This window comes from Oncorhynchus mykiss, chromosome 20 (genome assembly GCF_013265735.2).
Source record: "Oncorhynchus mykiss isolate Arlee chromosome 20, USDA_OmykA_1.1, whole genome shotgun sequence".
In the NCBI taxonomy this organism is placed as follows: Eukaryota; Metazoa; Chordata; class Actinopteri; order Salmoniformes; family Salmonidae; genus Oncorhynchus; species Oncorhynchus mykiss.
This window is the reverse complement of record NC_048584.1, coordinates 28,848,788-28,867,352: the sequence shown is the minus strand read 5'-3', so window position 1 is coordinate 28,867,352 and position 18,565 is coordinate 28,848,788. Positions and strand designations below refer to the sequence as shown.

Here is an 18,565-nt window from a genome sequence, read left to right as displayed (position 1 = left end):
CTTTTTTGATGACATAATACAAACTATAGATTTCAAATGGTCTGTCTGGAGAGAAGGGCAATGAGGAAATTACTTTTATTTGAGTATTGTAAGACAATCACTATAACCATCTGTAAAAAAGTAACCTGGAACTCTGGCATGTCCAGTAGATGGCACCATTAAACAATAAGTAGGTCTGACCAAATACTGGACTACTTCAGAGGATGTGCAATGGCTCTGCACTGTTACGTGAACAAATGTTACAAAACACTTCTCACAGAATGATAGTCTATTCTAACAGAATTGTCTATCAACACTGTGGACCTCACTGGGAGATGTCAGAGGACGATATTGCACGAGCGTGACATTTGAGGTCATCTAGAAAGAAACGGTCGAACGGCTTAACTGGTAGGTCCCCTCTCTTTGGTTTAGAATGTCAATGGGCAACTTCTTCTGCTTTCCCAACTGTTATCCCCAGACCCAGTCACCCCTAGAAAAAAAACAATGAGTATATTTGTTCTGTACTTATGATATCAATTTCAGAGCACAGATTTCCCTTTGCCCTCCCTCAGACATTTCTCACACTGTATTTATGAAATGTGTGCACATTGGATCCAGTAAACTGACTGATGAATACAGAAACCTTTGAAAAGGAGGGGGGTTGTGATGAAGCACTTAAGGAATGACATGGCATCCTTTCGGCTCATAGCCCAGGTGCACCAGTTTATGTCTGGGGTTGAGATTACTGTTTCAGTGCCCTCTGTGACAGTTGTGGGCCCTTCATATAGAGATACATTTTGTTGTGTGTGTGTGTCCACGGTAGTTGTATGGTTGGCTATGTTTGTGACTGATTGATTTTATTTGACAGTTAAAAAAATACATACGCACACACAGTACATACATTTTCAAAACTTGACAGGGACAACACAATAAAATAAATGAGGTACTTCCATTGTGGTCCCTTAAGGTGCATGGTACAATACACTGCATAGATACAGACATAGATACAGACAGAAAAATACTTATATGGTTCAGTCATTAGCCAGAGTTTGACATTCTGAACGTATATGGTTCTTGACCATGGATGTTGTCATTCCATCCTAAGATATAGTAGTGAGTGTGTGTTGCATCACTTTAATTAAGTTCATATAAATATTCACCATCCTGAAACTTTCAACCTTGATGCAGTTACCATTGTAGTGGCTATGACCATTTACTTAATACTGTCTTATGTGATTTTGAAATCCTGAGTGGTACTGATTTATGAAATTAAATATTAAAAAAATGTGTAAATAAACCATTATTAATGTGTAATAACACCATGTTCCACAATCCAATCCCATAATGATCTCAATAAATCAACGGTTTCAAATTGGTCTTGAATTCAGAATTGTTGAATTGCTGCCTCGTGAAGCCAGTCCCACACGCACCAGTGTGTCACATTACAGTTGTATAATAACACCATATTCAGTGCGTGTGCATATATTCCCAGGAGTGCTGCTGCATTTAGTCTAACTGACATCATCTGTATCTGGACCTGTAGTGGCGAGGTGGGATGAGGCGAGGCAGTGATAACACATCACATCAACTGCAGTCGGTCAGGACAGCAGAGCAGTCCCCACAGTAGAGTTGAATCTACTTCCCCTCTTCTCTGGTTGGAGCTCTGCTGCTGAACTCGGCTCGCAGAGAGAGCAAAGTGGATGGAACAGTGCACCCTTTAAAAATGCATGAGGAGGGGAACCTTGGGACAGATGCCTTTTTACAGAGTTTGGTTTAAAAATCCAGTGAGTCACCTCATGTGAAAACCATCAAATAGTAGATGCAGTCCAGCGTTCAATTCCACCCAGGCTCCTCTGAATGAGGCCTGAAGAGCCCCACCTCAAGTGTTTGTGTGGATTAGTGGGTCGGTGGTGCTTCAGACACTTGGTGGATATTTTGTCCTCATGTCTGGATTTAGATTGTGTGATTTGTTGGGAGTCAAAGATAAATCACTGTGATGCTGCTGGATTGGCCTGCTCAGGGAAAATAGAAAACATGAGGATGTTTTTTTTTTATTGGGGTTTCTGCAAAGATATTTGGCCATTCCGAGGAACTATAGTATGTTTAGATGTGGTGTGCATGTTCACTACACTTATGCAGGCTTATTTGTTTAGCTAGCATATATCTTGTTTTAAGGTAGTTGGCATATCTTGTTTTAAAAACTAGTCTTTTAATCAGACAGTAATATACAGTTGAAGTCGGAAGTTTACATACACCTTAGCCAAATAGATTTAAACTCAGTTTTTCACAATTCCTGACATTTAATCCAAGTAAAAATTCCCTGTCTTAGGTCAGTTAGGATCACAACTTTATTTTAAGAATGTGAAATGTCAGAATAATAGTCATTATATTCCCAGTGGGTCAGAAATGTACATACACTCAATTTGTATTTGGTAGCATTGCCTTTAAATTGTTTAACTTGAGTCAAACTTTTTGGTTAGCCTTCCACAAGCTTCCCACAATAAGTTGGGTGAATTTTGGCCCATTCCTCCTGACAGAACTGGTGTAACTGAGTCATGTTTGTAGGCCTCCTTGCTCGCACATGCTTTTTCAGTTCTGCCCACAAATTTTCTATAGGATTGGCTTTGTGATGGCAACTCCAATACCTTGACTTTGTTGTCCTTAAGCCATTTTGCACAACTTTGGAAGTATGCTTGAGGTCATTGTCCATTTGAAAGATCCATTTGCGACCAAGCTTGTTAAAGCTTGGTCGCAGCTTGGTCCTGATTGATGTCTTGAGATGTTGCTTCAATATATCCACATAATTTTCCTGCCATTTATTTTGTGAAGTGCACCAGCCCCTCCTGCAGCAAAGCACCCCCCATCCCCGTGCTTCACGGTTGGGATGGTGTTCTTCTGCTTCTGCCTGCTCCCCCTTTTTCCTCCAAACATAACGATGGCCATTATGGCCAAACAGTTCTATTTTTGTTTCATCAGACCAGAGGACATTTCTCCAAAAAGTACGATCTTTGTCCCCATGTGCAGTTGCAAACCATAGTCTGGCTTTTTTTATGGCGGTTTTGGAGCAGTGGCTTCTTCCTTGCTGAGCGGCCTTTCAGGTTATGTCGATATAGGACTAGTTTTACTGTGGATATAGATCCTTTTGTACCTGTTTCCTTCAGCATCTTCACAAGGTGCTCTGGTGTTGTTCTGGGATTTATTTGCACTTTTCGCACAAAAGTATGTTCATCTCTAGGAGACAGAACACGTCTCCTTCCTGAGCAGTATGACGGCTACGTGGTCCCATGGTGTTTATACTTACGTACTATTGTTTGTACAGATGAACGTGGTACCTTCAGGCATTTGGAAATTGCTCCCAAGGATGAACCAGACTTGTGGAGGTCTACAATTTTTTTTCTGAGGTCTTGGCTGATTTCTTTTGATTTCCCCAGGATGTCAAGCAAGAGGCACTGAATTTGAAGGAAGGCCTTGAAATACATCCACAGGTACACCTCCAATTGACTCAAATGATGTCAATTAGTCTTTCAGAAGCTTCTAAAGCCATGACGTCATTTTCTGGAATTTTCCAAGCTGTTTAAAGGCACAGTCAATTTAGTGTATGTAAACTTCTGACCCACTGGTGTTGTGATACAGTGAATAAGTGAAATAATCTGTCTGTAAACAATTGTTGGAAATGATTTGTGTCATGCAAAAAGTAGATGTCCTAACTGACTTGCCAAATCTATATTTTTTTAACAAGACATTGGTGGAGTGGTTGAAAAACTAGTTTTAATGACTCCAACCTAAGTGTATGTAAACTTCCGACTTCAACTGTACCATGATAGGCCTTTGTTTTACACACTGTGGAGAAATGTATAGGCTATAAGCTTGTATACATACATGGTAGGCCTATTTGTAGGCTATTTGTCAACATCCATCCCATGACGGAGATGTAGCCTATCTATTTCCGGCATGCTTTACGCAAGAAAATAGGATCATAACTGTTTGGGTATAGTGACCATAAAGTGGAAATGTAAAAGTTGATACCGCAGTACCGTCAAAGCTGCTTCCAGGACTGCGATTAATAGTTGTCCTGTAGCCATAAGCAGTGTTTTACTGTCCATTTACAGCGGCCCATCTCGGTCTCACGCTCTTACCGGAGTTTAACTCTGAAAGGCAGCGCTCCAACCGAGCCCATTAGATTGTCTCATCGGAAGCTCGGAAAGTCTGGGTATCAGTAGTGAAAAATTAACTAGGGAGCCGAGATTCCATTACACTCGCTGCCGACTGAATCCTTGATCTATCACAAATGGAAATCCAGTTCAGTGTTCCAACATCATTTGACTTTCATATGATAAAACATTAATGCGCGAGCTTGTTCGGCGGCTGTCCCCATGGTGCTGAGCATTAACTGAAGCACGAGAAGCTGCAGCGAAACGGGCCAGACGGTAGGCCTAAGCAATTCTACACATATTGCCATAGGGCAGAGAGAAAAATGTGCAGTTTTATAGATAATCTCAGGCTATTTTACACATTTTGCCATGAGGCTGTGAGAAAATGATGCTGCTTTAAAGCCAATTTCCTGCAATTCTACACATATTGCCATAGGGCAGAGAGAAAAAAAATCAGTTTTATAGCTAATCTCATGCTATTATACACATTTTGCAATGAGGCTGAGTGAATTTTGCATTTGTAAAGCTGATTTCCGGGAATTCTGCACACATTGCCATGGGGCAACTAGGAAAATATGCAGTTTTATAGCTCATCTCATGCCATTAAACACATTTTGCAATGAGGCTGAGAGAATTTTGTATTTTTAAAGCTACACTGAACAAAAATATGAGCTGAAATAAAAGATCCCCAAAATTTTCCAAAAAGCTTATTTCTCTCAAATTTGGTGCACAAATTTGTTTACATCCCTGTTAGTGAGCATTTCTCCTTTCCCAAGATAATCCATCCACCTGACAGGTGTGACATATCAAGAAGCTGATTAAACAGCTTGATCATTATACTGGTGCACCTTGTACTTTAGTTTATTTAGTAAATATTTTCTTAACTCTTATTTTTCTTAAAGCTGCATTGTTGTTTAAGGGCTTGTAAGTAAGCATTTCTACTACACCTGTTGTATTCGGCGCATGTGAATTTGATTAGATTTGCTGGGGACAATAAAGCCCACACTAAAATGTGCAGTTTTCTCACACAACACAATGCCATAGATGTCTCACGTTTTGAGGGAGCGTGCAATTGTCATGCTGACTGCAGGAATGGCGACCAGAGCTGTTGCCAGAGAATGAAATGTTAATTTCTTTACCAGAAGCTGCCTCCAACTTAATTTTAGAGAATTTGGCAACCTGCCTCCCAACCGCAGACCACGTGTATGGCGTCGTGTGGGCGAGCGGCTTGCTGATGTTAACGTTGTGAACAGAGTGCCCCATGGTGGCGGTGGGGTTATGGTATAGGCAGGCATGTGCTATGGACAATGAACGCATTTTATCAATGGCAATTTGAATGCACAAAGATACCGTGCTGAGATCCTGAGGCCCATTGTCGTGCCATTTGTCCACCGCCATCACCTCATGTTTCAGCATGATATGCAGCCCCATGTCGCAAGGATCTGTACACAGTTCCTGGAAGCTGAAAATGTCCCACTTCTTCCATGGCCTACATTCTCACCAGGCATGTCACCCATTGAGCATGTTTGGGATGCTCAGATTGATGTGTGCGACAGCGGTTTCCAGTTCCCGACAATATTCAGCAACTTCACACAGCCATTGATGAGGAGTGGGACAACATTCCACAGGCCACAATCAACAGCCTGATCAACTCTAAGCGAAGGAGTTGAATCGCGCTGCATGATCACACCAGATACTGACTGGTTTATGTCCACATCTAGGTCTGCACCTTTTTTTAAACATTCTGTCACCAACAGATGCATATCTTTATTCCCAGTCATGTGGAATCCAAAGATTAGGGCCTAAAGAATTTATTTCAATTGACTGATTTCCTTAAATAAACTGTAATTCAGTTAAATATTTGAAATTGTTGCATGTTGCATTTATATTTATGTTCTGTATAATTTCCTGCAAATCTACACATTGCCATGGGCCAGTAAGAAAAATGTGCCGTTTTATAGCTAACCTCTTGCTATTCTACACATTTTGCCATGAGGCTGAGAGAACATTTACAAGTTTTACAGCTAACTTCCCGTAATTTAATGTTTTTGCCATGGCTTATGACCTCTCTGGGGGCCTACAACCCCCCTCTCAACATTATTGTTTTGGTCACAGTGGGCCAAGCAAGGTTGTCATAGTAAACTAAAACTGAAACCAAAATGAAAATCTAATGGGTTTTCAAGATTGCAGGTTGAATTGAGATGAAGTTTATATAATTGAAAGGTGGACTCAGGTAGATGAAGTTGCCAGAAGCAGCACTGCAGCATTCGGGCGAGTTTGAGTGGTAAGGCTAAAGCAACCGACTGTAGATAAAAGTGGAGAAGGGAAGTCAGGGAGGTGCATCTGCAACAGTCAAAAGTCGGACACTAATGTGTTTTTCCTACAGCAAGGCTCAGATCAACATGGCAGTATTGCCATTGTTTATAAAACATGTCTCTAACCCCAATATCACACACTCACAAACTGAAATCATAATATAATATAATGTGTGTACATTGTACAATCACTTAGTGAGAAAGAACCTAAAATATCACATTTATTTGTATATATCCACTGTACACATAAATCCCCGCAAATTGGTTCCTGTTTCAGTCATGTCTTTGTTTAAGTTTGTGTGGGTCAAATAAAAACACCCTCATGATTGGTTGACAGTAGAGCCTCCCACAGTGGCTGCAGGAGGAAGTTGGTGAAGAGCAACTGCACAAACTTGCAGTTGACTGCAGTGAAAACTTCATGACCTTCGATCACATGATTTTGGTAAGTTCATGCAGTTGACATGTAGGCAGAAGTCTGACAATTTATTCCCCCAGAATGCAACACACTTTCAAATGCGTTATCACCAATTTGACAAAGGTGATGCGCTTGAACACACCCACTGAGATGAGCATGATGCAAGACTTTGCTCTCACAGTCACACTGAGTATCAGCGCATGTGCACGGGTAAGCTTCACGCTGCTACAGCGTGGTAGCTATGGGACCAAAACTGAGTAGAAGTTTAACCTCAATTGACCCATTACTACGGTTTGCTTTTTTCATCTACATCATCTCGCTGAGTCTACCTTTTAACCTAACCTAACCTATGTGACCTGACCCATAACCTTATGCATTACTGCCCCACAGTGGCATCCCCAAATACACAAAAACTATACAACACATAAATGGCTACTTTTTGTCCCTAACACTAAGCGCTGGTTTTCCAGACACAGTTTAAGTGTAGTGCTGGACTAAAAAGCTATTTCAATTGAGATTCTCCGTTGAGCATGCTTTTTATTCCAACACTAGGCTTAATCTGTGTCCAGGAAACCAGTCCTAAAACTAAAACGAGAAAATATAAATAATAAATAGATTTTTTTTAAATAAAACTTAAACAAAATAAAAACTAGTAAAGGGGATCTGAAAACTAACTGGAACTAATAGAAATAAAAAACAATATAAAAACACAAAACTATAATAACCTTGGGACCAAGCAGGACAAGATGCCATGTCTTTCCATTTATTTAGATGTGCTATTGCCTGCTTGTTCCCTGTAGTCTAAAATACAAAATGTAAACTCATAATCAACTAGATGTGTGCTGACCTCAAATCGGCTTATTCTTCAACGATGACGACATTTGGATAGCCCACGCAGTTATAAATATTTCGATGCCTGTTATCCATCTTGCAACCGACAGTGAGTCAGTATCTTGTAGGCCTATATCACATCTCTGTTATTTTTTACTTCAAGCAAATTCCGGTAGATGGCAGTAACAGCACGTGTAATGGTGGCAGGTTGAACTTGTGTCAATGCACATGGCTTTGTGCAGAAACGCTGTGCTCGGAATCGACACTGTCAGGGGTTGTTTGTGAGCCCGAGCTCAGATCCGTGGGTAATCCATTCTACTGGGCTAAACGGAGGTTAAATTGATAAGGGCAACCAGGCTCGAGTCAATCTCCAACCTTTTGTTAAATGCAGGCTGGGTTTATAGGCTGCTTATGACACTATAGGTGTGCTCCACATATTTACATAAACTAAAAATTATTTTGCTTTATTTGAATAATTCTCAAATGTGCCCTGACAGTCATATTTTTGTTGGAAGTCATTTGGGAAAGGGTGCTGGAGTAAGGATCAGGATTTTGCTTATGTATGTATGGTCCCTTGTATAACAAAGTTATTTTTAGTAACATGAATCTCTCTAAAAACCTGTACTGATTCATTTCAAATTATGAAATCTTGCTGTCAGTCTTTATTTAGCTTCATCCCATTCAGATAATTTATAGGCAGTGATTCTTGGGGGTAATTCGTTGTGTCCTACCTGTTGACCTGGGCTATTTGAACCAAAACACAAAATATTTCTAAATATAGCCTAACTGTAGTTGTATGTTATCAATGCCAACAAATATAATATGATAGGATGTGTTAGGTGAAAACAACAAATACAATGTACACGAATATGTCTATGATAGTCATAGTTGTAGACGAATAGTTCCCAAATGTGTTTGTTTAAAATAATACAAGGTGTTTCATAAATGTTTCGTGAACGTTTATAAAATACATTTTGAACCATTTGGCCTAAAAATAATTAACAACGTTTTTTAATTTATCCGGGCATATTTATAATAAATAAAAATTATTTTTTAGAAGCCATATGTAATTATGTGTTTTTAGCTGTTTTTACACGTGAACGTAGGCTACAGACTTGTTGCGTTGTTCCTTCCAATCATTACCATTTCTAAGCCAGTTCAGAAATGGTCAGTAGGTGTCAAATCCCGAGGATAGACGAAGAGAGGATGAAAAGGTGTTTACTGGCTTCAACTGGCGGCCAATCTGTCGCTCGTTATTCGTCCTCGGCTGAGCAGGTTTGGGTGTGTGGCCGAGTCCATCCGGTCCTTTCAATGCTACTGCTAGTGAAGGGACTCGTTTCGCCTAGAACTCTCCCTCTGGTCAAACAATAGAGCCGAACGTTCACTGACAGACCATGGAACAATCGCCAATTCATAAGGGAGATGTCACCAAATCGCCAAATTCCAGCTAACATGACATTCGTGTAAATAGTTTCTTGCTAATAAACCCCTCTCGAATGATGTCTTTGTTGGGAAGTCAAAGATTATTTACAACATGAATCCATTTCTAAACGGTTTCATGATTGTTGGGCAGAGTCGCCGTAGGAGGCGCGGGAGACTATTGGTGGCTCGGTGCTGACCTCTCCGGCGCAGCAGGGCTCCGCAAGCAGCGACGCTAATTGAGCACGCGGAGCCAGAGGACGACTTCAGCATCCTGTCAGGAGATATGAGATATGAGACCAAACTTCATCAATCTCTCTCTCTTTCTTCCTCGCTCTTTCTCTGCTCAATTTACTTCTATATTTTTTTTACCAATTCACATCCTCCTGACAATATATATATTAATGAAGTGGACATTTCTTGCTTCTGAAACTAGACTGGGCCTCGTTTCCCAGATCCTTCGTAGCGTTAAGCTCATCGTTAGAACCAATTTATGATATAGGCCTATCTTTAGTAGCCGATCTGTTTCCCAGAGCCTTTGTTAGTAATGTTGCTCTTAAAAACATTCAGCCAAAGTGCATCGTTAGATGTTTTTCGCCCTTCAGCGTCACTTTATTCACTCTACTACTACTCTCTACTATTCATCTCCAATAAACATAGAATAAAGATGTTATGCTAGGTATCTGTCTGACCGCTGATAACTTCAGAACTAAGTTCACTACGCATAGGTACAAAGTTACCAAGTATTTGCATATGTTACAAACAAGTGAAAGACAAAACGGTGCTTCGGATGAAAACCGAAATGATTGCATTAAAAGATAAATAGGCTACATGGGCCTAGAGGCCTATATTTAAATTCTATTGAAATCATATTAAGTTTTATTTTGCCACTAGGCTACTGTTTGTAATTTGTGCCTCAATATGTTTCATGGTGTGTGACAAGATGTGCGCAATGATGTGCCCAATCTGTGATTTAGTGCATTATTATTGGGTTATCATAATAAACGGGACTCAATATGTGCAGCCATAGGTGGTAATATCTCTCTAGGAGCTGAAACGTCGTCAGTATTGTGGAAGAATTCTAATGTTAAATATTTAAGTGGAGCTTGCTTTTATTTCGATCCCATCTATCAATATCGACACACTAACGACGCACTTTCTCTCTACGTGCTTGTTTGGGAAACGCTCTTAAAAGTGTGCCTCGTAAATAACGATGCATCTGGTACGATCGTGCTAATGCTTAATTTTCATCGCAACTTATTTTACAGGACTACGCCACTATGTCAAAATAATTGGAAATATGGAGTAGTTTTGGGTAGCATTATATCCTTAATATCAATTGAAAGCGGTTATTTCGTTTAAAAAAAAATGTCTTAAAACGTAGGCTAGATTATCTAAGATTGAATCTGAGGGACATTAAGCAAACTGCTATAAAATAATAATGTGTCTATTTTAAAAATGGTACTAATCAAGAGGCTAATAAGCAAGTCGATAGCAAATGCGGATGTGTAAATATGTGCAAGATATTTTATCTTTTGGTAAAAGTTTATTCATGTGTTTAGTCATCTTGAAACATTTTAAAGATTCTTTAAAGATCAAATAATGAATCATACTAAACTATGAAAATCGTATTGTGCACAGGTTTTCACAAACTAATGTTATAGTCCTATTTCTCTCCATGTGTTTGTGTTTTCTATTTATAGTGTATACAGCAATGCCCTTAGAAATAGAACCATATAAATAGAATGAACTATTTCATTTCTAATCCCATCTACCATGGCATGAGAATAGCTGTTGAAAACACAGGTGCTAGCGGTATTTAAGCTGCTCATGGGTCTGTCTGCCCAGTGTGCAGAAGGCGCGAGATCAGAGCTATGCCCAGCACCCCACACCCTCCATTGAGTAGTAGAGAGGTGTGTTTCGGATGAACAAGCTAAAGTTGGGTTGCTTTCATGTTGTGCTTGTTTAAAAGGGGTTATGGAATGGTACTAATCGGCATTAAACCATTTTCCCCTGTGCTGACCAGTTTTAAAACGGTAAGCATCAGAGGAGCTATGATCCCATCTGCCTATGGTTCCAAATTAAAGTTCAAACGGTTGGCTTATACACCACTGATCCTGTATCATAGCTTCTCGTGACCCTTCAATTACTATTTAATAGAATTACAGTTTTAAATCCCAGTAGTTTTAGAGAGGGAAGAATGTTTATCACGGGCCCTGCATGCCATGGAGACTACATCAGACAGGTGCTTTGTGGCATTCTGAGAACAAGTCATAGACTGCTCCCTTTTTAGTTTTGAACTGCATGGAAATTCCCTTTTCTCTCTCTCTCTCTCTCTCTCTCTCTCTCTCTCTCTCTCTCTCTCTTACTAAACACACACGCACACACACATTTTTGTGCAAACCTATAGTCCGCCTTCCTACCTTTTCTCATATGATCCTTTGAAATCCAACATATGCCTGGAATTCCTCAAATAAAAAATTATATATCCACCTGTAGTTTCCAAATTGCAATTGAATAGACAGACCTACACCGTAAATTGTAAAAAAAAAAAAAAAAAAAACAATCCTGTCAATTAGTTACCTCTCTAAAATGATGTTAGTATGGTGCAGTAGGCCGGTAGCTTTCTCCACAAATAAGAATATAGTCTACTAACTGTTTGTCCGACGTCTTACCTTTTTCAAGGCCTGCTTTTTAAAAACCAAAAGACCCGGTCCTGACGAGAACGCCTGCACTGTGCACTGTGAGGCTGCGCCACTGCTGCACGCGCAGAATCCGGGTCAGAGGGAACTGCCGCTCTTTGAGAGCTGCATGAATACACACGAATAGAAAAGTTGTGTTCAGTTAACCGATGAAATCAGAGAAAAAACGGGGCAGTGCAAGCCTTTCTCACTGCGGACCATGGCCAAATAGTTGTGGGCTGCCTCGCTCGCAAGGTTATGGGAATAGGACAAATAATCCATTATTCTGTTTGTTTGACGCACGCACCATAGACCAGGCACAGATATGGAGTGAAGAAAAAAAAACATGCCCGTCCATTGTTGCTGCGCTCGTCTCACATTCTCGTTTACTTTCTGTAAGTATTTCGATGTGAGTATCAGAGACGGCGACTACTCCTGGCAAAGTTATTTTGTCTCATGATATATATTCGACTTGAAAGATCACGAACAAAACGCTGCACCAGTAATGATCCCTGATGAAACAAAAGACCTCATCTACTTAATAGTTAGAGGTAATATATGTCCTATGTTATATATAGGCCTATAATGCCATCTGCAAAATGTCAACCACCTGCAAAATGTACATTTACATTTGTTTTAATACATACGCTATTTGTTTAAAGTTATTCTTAGTTAAGCTACTACTACAAAGTTTTATTTGCTGATTACATTTAGAAAGAATACATACAGTTTATTTAACTTCCGTTTAAATTATCTTTACAGATCGTATTGTCCGGCTCCGGCTTTAAGTATCGGAAAATATGCAAATCACTTTCATTGAGGCTATCCTAGGCCTACTATGATTGTTATAGCGGACATCTGCGTTATAGTTAATCCCCCATATCCTTTTTATTGATAAAAATGCTCTTCAGTTTCCGATTAATGTAATCTTAATCATGGCTGGGACTTGTCGTCGCCAATAAACTAATGTGGTCTGAGAGGGTCTGCTGCGGTGATACAGATCAGCTATGGTTTCCACTGCCCGGTGCGGGTGATAGGCCCTATCTTTCTCCTGCAGATGGATTTACCAGTTAAAATGGGCTTAAATGCAGATTTACCACAACCACAACTCCCAATGAGTGTACTCTAATCAGTTCATATTTGTTTTTCTGCACCTAGTTTGCATTAGGGCCAAGTTATTTTTTTTAATCGATATTGCACTAGGCTATGTTTAGTGTTTGTTTAGTGGTTGTTTTCCTATTCATCTCACGACGAGAAAAACTATATGAGTAGCCTAGGTTGCCTAGGTAGTGAAAACTGATGTAGCGACTCATGAATAAGACCGAATAAGACCTAGAGAACTTTACATTAAAGGGGTTAAGCCTATGCGTAAAATTCGAATTATGCTCGTTTCTCAATTTTAGGAGACCTTGCATTCTTGCCCATCAAATGGAGACAGCTTCTCAGTAACACACACACACACACACAACCCACACACACACACACACACACACATTTGCACACACTACATAGATTTTTCTATTGTTTTCTATTGTGTTATTGACTGTACGTTTGTTAATGTGTTTTGCTTTACCTTGGCCAGGTCACAGTTGTTAATGAGAACTTGTTCTCAACTGTCCTACCTGGTTAAATAAAGGTGAGAAGAAAAACACACACAGTTGCCGAGTTAAGTAAGCGAGTAACATTGTTTTACAAGTGGGTTATTGGTGAACTTTGCAGTTAGTTTAAGTTGTTGCCATGTGAAAATTCTGGGTTGGGATATCGTCGAAAAAAATACCCATATTTTTGTCTACGGACATTCCGATGTCAAAGCAATGAGGATCTTGGCCGCGGAATGTATTCCTTTGTCAGCATGTTCGTTTATGCGTTTCACTTTAGGTCAATGTCCTTTAGCTCCTTTGGTTGGACTAAGGGTAATGATCAACACTTTCAAGATATGTTCAATAGATGTTTCCTAGACTTTGTTTTTGGATTGCAGCTCATTAAGATATCCCGAGTGTCAACGACATATGTCAATTCCAATGCCAATAGAATTGATACACTGCATGCATGTACACGCATTCTGTTGTGTGTCTTAAAAGTTAATTATGTTGAACTGTTGAATTGAGCAGTTAGTTATTATTCCACCAACAAAGAGTAAAAAGTTGTAGCCTCCCTGCACCCAGAGTAAAACAGTTGTAGCCTCCCTGAGCCCAGAGTAAAACAGTTGTAGCCTCCCTGAGCCCAGAGTAAAACAGTTGTAGCCTCCCTGAGCCCAGAGTAAAACAGTTGTAGCCTCCCTGAGCCCAGAGTAAAACAGTTGTAGCCTCCCTGAGCCCAGAGTAAAACAGTTGTAGCCTCCCTGGCCTACTTTTTTCTCCTTTCAAAGGAGACGTCCTGTCCTCACAGTTGCATTGAAACTATACCGTTTATTTTTCACAGCTACAAAACATGTTGGTAAGGTTTTAAAGAACGGGAACTCTGTCGAGGAACAATAATAATCTACCATAATAATTATTTTCAGTTCCCTTGTAAGTATAAGGGTTATTACGATTGGTTTTGATTTTAGGATAAATCGCCTGGGGAAAGCTTTTCTGTAGGGAATGCTCATCCCTGGGTGAAGAAAGGCTCTTTCACCGAACCACAATGAGAGATTGAGGCAGGGGAGGAGTCCACCATGATTAGTCCATTTAATGGCGCGTTTACTTAATTTCTGTATTCACTGGCAACCATAAACAAAAGGGGAAACTGGACTCTCGTTTAAGAGACTATGACGTTGACATTTACCATAACACATGCATATATTTAGGGGCAAAATACTTTTTTTAAACATCGTAGGCTTCAACCTATGTGTAGTTTCGTAAAAGGACCACAGCATGTGTATCAGAATCATTATGCTTGCATGAGCATAACATAACCACTTCTCAACATAGGCCTAGATGCTCATAAACGCTTGATGGTGGATAATGAACACTCACTTAAAAGAGAGACGTAATGCAGAATATATAAGAAAATGGAATACTGTATTTGATTTAGAAATGTACATTAACATAAACACGCAAGAAATGACCATTGAATAATAAGCGCTTTAGGTGATGCACGGGGAAGTATAGGACTTGAATTGTTGAAGAGTATTCCAATGTTTATATTATATACCTTTGCATAAATGTGACCGATAACACGTTTATATAGCGTCATTATCCCATGTTAGGTAGTCTATCAAAACAAACAAACAAAAGAAACGCCTAGAGCACTTTTTTTTACGTTTTGACAAATATTTTATGTATAGGAACACCAAGTCAAGAACAGGGATAGAAAAGAGGATGGAGATGGGAGAGCAATATTATGTACAAGCATATCTACACATATAGGATATTACAGACCGCGGGAGAATGATGGCATTATTTGAGATATACATAATTCAATATAAAATCTTAAAATAAAAATAAAAATCTGATACAGTCATAACGATTGGGTTCCACATTTGACCATGTAGGCCTACCCCACACAGGCAGTGACAGAAGTGTATAGTAAAAAGGTGCTTACGACGTAAATGATTGTCTGATGAACATAAAGTAAAACAGGATTGCATCTTGGCTGAGCGGCATCATCACTTGGACTAAAACAGAGATGAAAAGGCGATAAACACCCTCTGGTAATTCCCTCTTCTCGATTATCCTTGTAGAAATATTGAACAGGGTATGTTCCCCAGATACCAAAAAACATCATGCAGGTAGTGGTGGGGGGTAGGGGAAGGCTTGGTGGGTCCATTGAAAGCGCTTAAAAAAGACGTGCTTTTATATTTTTTTAAATATTTAAATCAATTGGTCCTTTTTTCATCCCGATATTTCATAGTTTTTTTTTTCAGGTCCATATTTCCTGTAAATATTTCTCTTTTTTTATATCATACGTCACACTCGGAGTCACTGGAGGTTACTGAAAGAATGGACGTTCCAGTATCAACTCGCTCTGTCATACTGGAGATGCTGGTAGTAGGACTGGCCGCGGTCGACGGCGATTCCGCCGAGCTGCGTGGAGTGCACCCGGATTCTGAAAGGGACCGCATACCGTTCTGTCCTATTCCCTGGTGCTGAAGCCTGGAGAATATAAAGAAAGGAAAAATAACATAGCAATTAAACACAGTGTTGCTCCGCAAAATAGCGTTCAGCCTGCTTGTCATTCATTCGCTGACAAGCCTTTAACAAATGCAGCTCTGTAGCCTACACATCATGGGGGTAAGAATTGGCTAAAGCAAAGCAGATACAAATACTAAATGTGGGAGAAATATAACAGTCTATGTTAAAGTAACAGGCGTGTTGTTAGCTACTTAAATCATGGCCAATGTAGTTTGAGAGCTGTATTTTATCGTAGATTCTGTCATACCCAGGCCTATCCAAATTAATGAAAGATTGATTAATTTTTCTGATTTGTTTTGATTTACTAAATGAATGAATCCATGATGTACTCTTTTATCACTGGGAAAATGCAGATGAAGAAATATAGCTGTTTTCACCACCAACTGTTTTTATTCAGTTGGCTTGTTCAGTTCACCAATTTGTAATAAATTATTGCATCGCAAATAAATAATTGGCTACACACTGTGAATCGAAAATATGGCTGCAAAACAGGCCATAATTGTAGAATAATTATTTTGTATTTATGTTTATGTTGATTTATATCAAGTGTGTTATGCATCAATCATTTCCAAACGTCTATAGCCTAATGTATGCGTTTCTTATGTGTAAAAAGCACCACGAAAAAAAAAATGTTAAATTGGTAACTGGACTCATATTAATATAGTAAAACTACCCCATCTTTGTGTGTGTTTTAACATTAGCATTTGGTTGTAGGCCTATCTTAGTCTACAGAGTCATTTTACAGGTGCAACCTTTGAATATATAGGCATATAATATTATTTTGATTAAACAAGTAACCAATAACCTGCAGTATTTGATCGTATGTGTTTTGTTTCCTGTTTGGGATCCATATCTATACCACCCCTGCAGTGTATGTGATGTTTCCAGACAAAAACGTTCACTTGTTGAAGATAACAACACTCTCTTTGGGATACAAGATGATAATCGAAAACGTGCACTGTTGTAGTATCATCATAATATGCTGTATTCAAAGTTTAACAGACTTCATCAATAATTATTTGCGTTATTGTCTGGAATATAGGACAAATTCAAATGTACATTGTTGATGATTTTCTTTGTGTGTATTTCCTGTTTTGTTATCTAACGCATACCTTGGTGTTTTCAGTTTGCTTATCAGGGATACTGGCATACCAGCGTAGCCTGAAGCCTACAAGCTTAGCTTTACGCACGAAAATGTTTTACGCAGTATACTATTTTGGGGATTATTTTGGAAAACAATAATAGTTATATTTTTCGGTAGGCAATGATTGCATAGGCCTATGAGATCAAAAAGTAAAATGTCGCCGTGCTCCCTCCCCACCCCTAACTATACACCCAACTTGCTCATTTGTAACCCCTCTATAACCTTGTGTATTACTACGATGAAGTTGAACATTTACATGGTATATTTGCATTTCGATTAAAGAAATTATTGTAGCCTATTTGGTGCTATGTAGCATATGCTATGACAAATGAACAGCGCACTGACCTGTTTTTTGCTGCCGCGGCTCTGTCTCGTTGCCTCCGGTTTTTAAACCAATTTCCGACCTGTGTAGGAGTGAGTCCAGTGGCTTGAGCCAGTTCCCTTTTCTTGCTGGGGTTTGGATATGGGTCCTGAAGGTACCACTCCCTTAACAGACCGCGCGTCCTCTCTTTGAAACAGTGCGTCTTCTGTTCGCCGTCCCAGATGGTCCTGGGAAGGGGGAACTTCTTCCGTACCCTGTACTTGTCAACCGGTCCTAAGGGGCGACCGCGCAGCTTTTCGGCCTCCTGGTAGTGTGCCTCCAGCCACATGGCCTGCAGTTTGCCGTGGGAATCCTTGGTAAACTTGTGGTTCTCCAAGATGTGGTACAGGTCTCGGAAATTCCCCGTGTGGAAAGCAACCACTGCGCGAGCTCGCAGGATCGACTCATGCTTGTTGATCTGTTCGCATGCTCCGGGTGCCACCGGCAGGGACCACAGGAATCGTCCCAGCCGTTCAATGTCTCCGGTTTCCTCCAGCGTCTCGCAGACGCTCGCCACTTGCTCCGGAGAGAAGTTGAGGGTCGGTAGCGCAAACATTGACAAGTCTTCTGGAGACCTGGTGCTGGGAGTGCTGCTCGCCAAGAGCACAGGGCGCTCAGCGAAGTTTGGCAGGAAGAAATGGGAGGGATAAAGCTCTAAAGGGGATCTGAAAACCATGGAATGACCTGAGAGAGAAAGAAAATTATCAAGAAAAAGAACGACGAGTAAAGATTGTATGATTCAATAGCTATCGCCTATAATGACACCAGCCTCATAATATCTCCCCCTAAATCCACCGTGAGTGTAGCATTGAAACATTTTGTTTCGCTTTTCTATTGGTCTTCTTGGTGTCGTTGTGAGGTTGTCATGGCAGCCCTGCCAATCACTGTCAAGCGTGCCAATCATTAGCCACTACGTAGACTAGGGCTTTCACCACTTCTGTTGCAAGCACAGGGGGTTATCACAAACTCCAATCTCAACACCACCCTCCCACTGCACGGCTCTCGTGAAGTAGAAGCCAACGCTCGCCTATTTGTTGAATGGAATGAGCAATTAGTGGGTGGAATATTATTGCGATCTTAACGAGGCTCGTTAAAGCTAAAGAAGATATGTAGGGTAGAGATGCTTGGGGGGGGGGGGGGGGGGGGGACACCGG

The 18,565-nt window shown here is 40.2% G+C and overlaps 1 protein-coding gene across 1 annotated transcript; it reads right to left on the bottom strand.

Moving 5' to 3' along the window:
- Positions 1-15,024: 15,024 nt before the first annotated feature.
- six3a (SIX homeobox 3a) lies at positions 15,025-18,302 on the bottom strand. Its single transcript, XM_021576373.2, has 2 exons — positions 17,396-18,302; positions 15,025-15,867 (listed from the first exon to the last, which is right to left on the bottom strand). Exons 1-2 carry the CDS (start codon positions 18,085-18,087, stop codon positions 15,675-15,677), a joined length of 885 nt encoding a protein of 294 aa, XP_021432048.1. The 5' UTR covers positions 18,088-18,302; the 3' UTR covers positions 15,025-15,674.
- Positions 18,303-18,565: the final 263 nt, after the last annotated feature.

Bases quoted from the DNA above. Each gene is read 5' to 3' on its own strand.
- six3a (XM_021576373.2), bottom strand. From the start codon at position 18,087: ATGGTTTTCAGATCCCCTTTAGAGCTTTATCCCTCCCATTTCTTCCTG. The intron at 15,868-17,395 runs GTCAGTGCGCTG...TATATTCTCCAG, and splicing joins GCCGCGGCAGCAAAAAACAG to GCTTCAGCACCAGGGAATAG.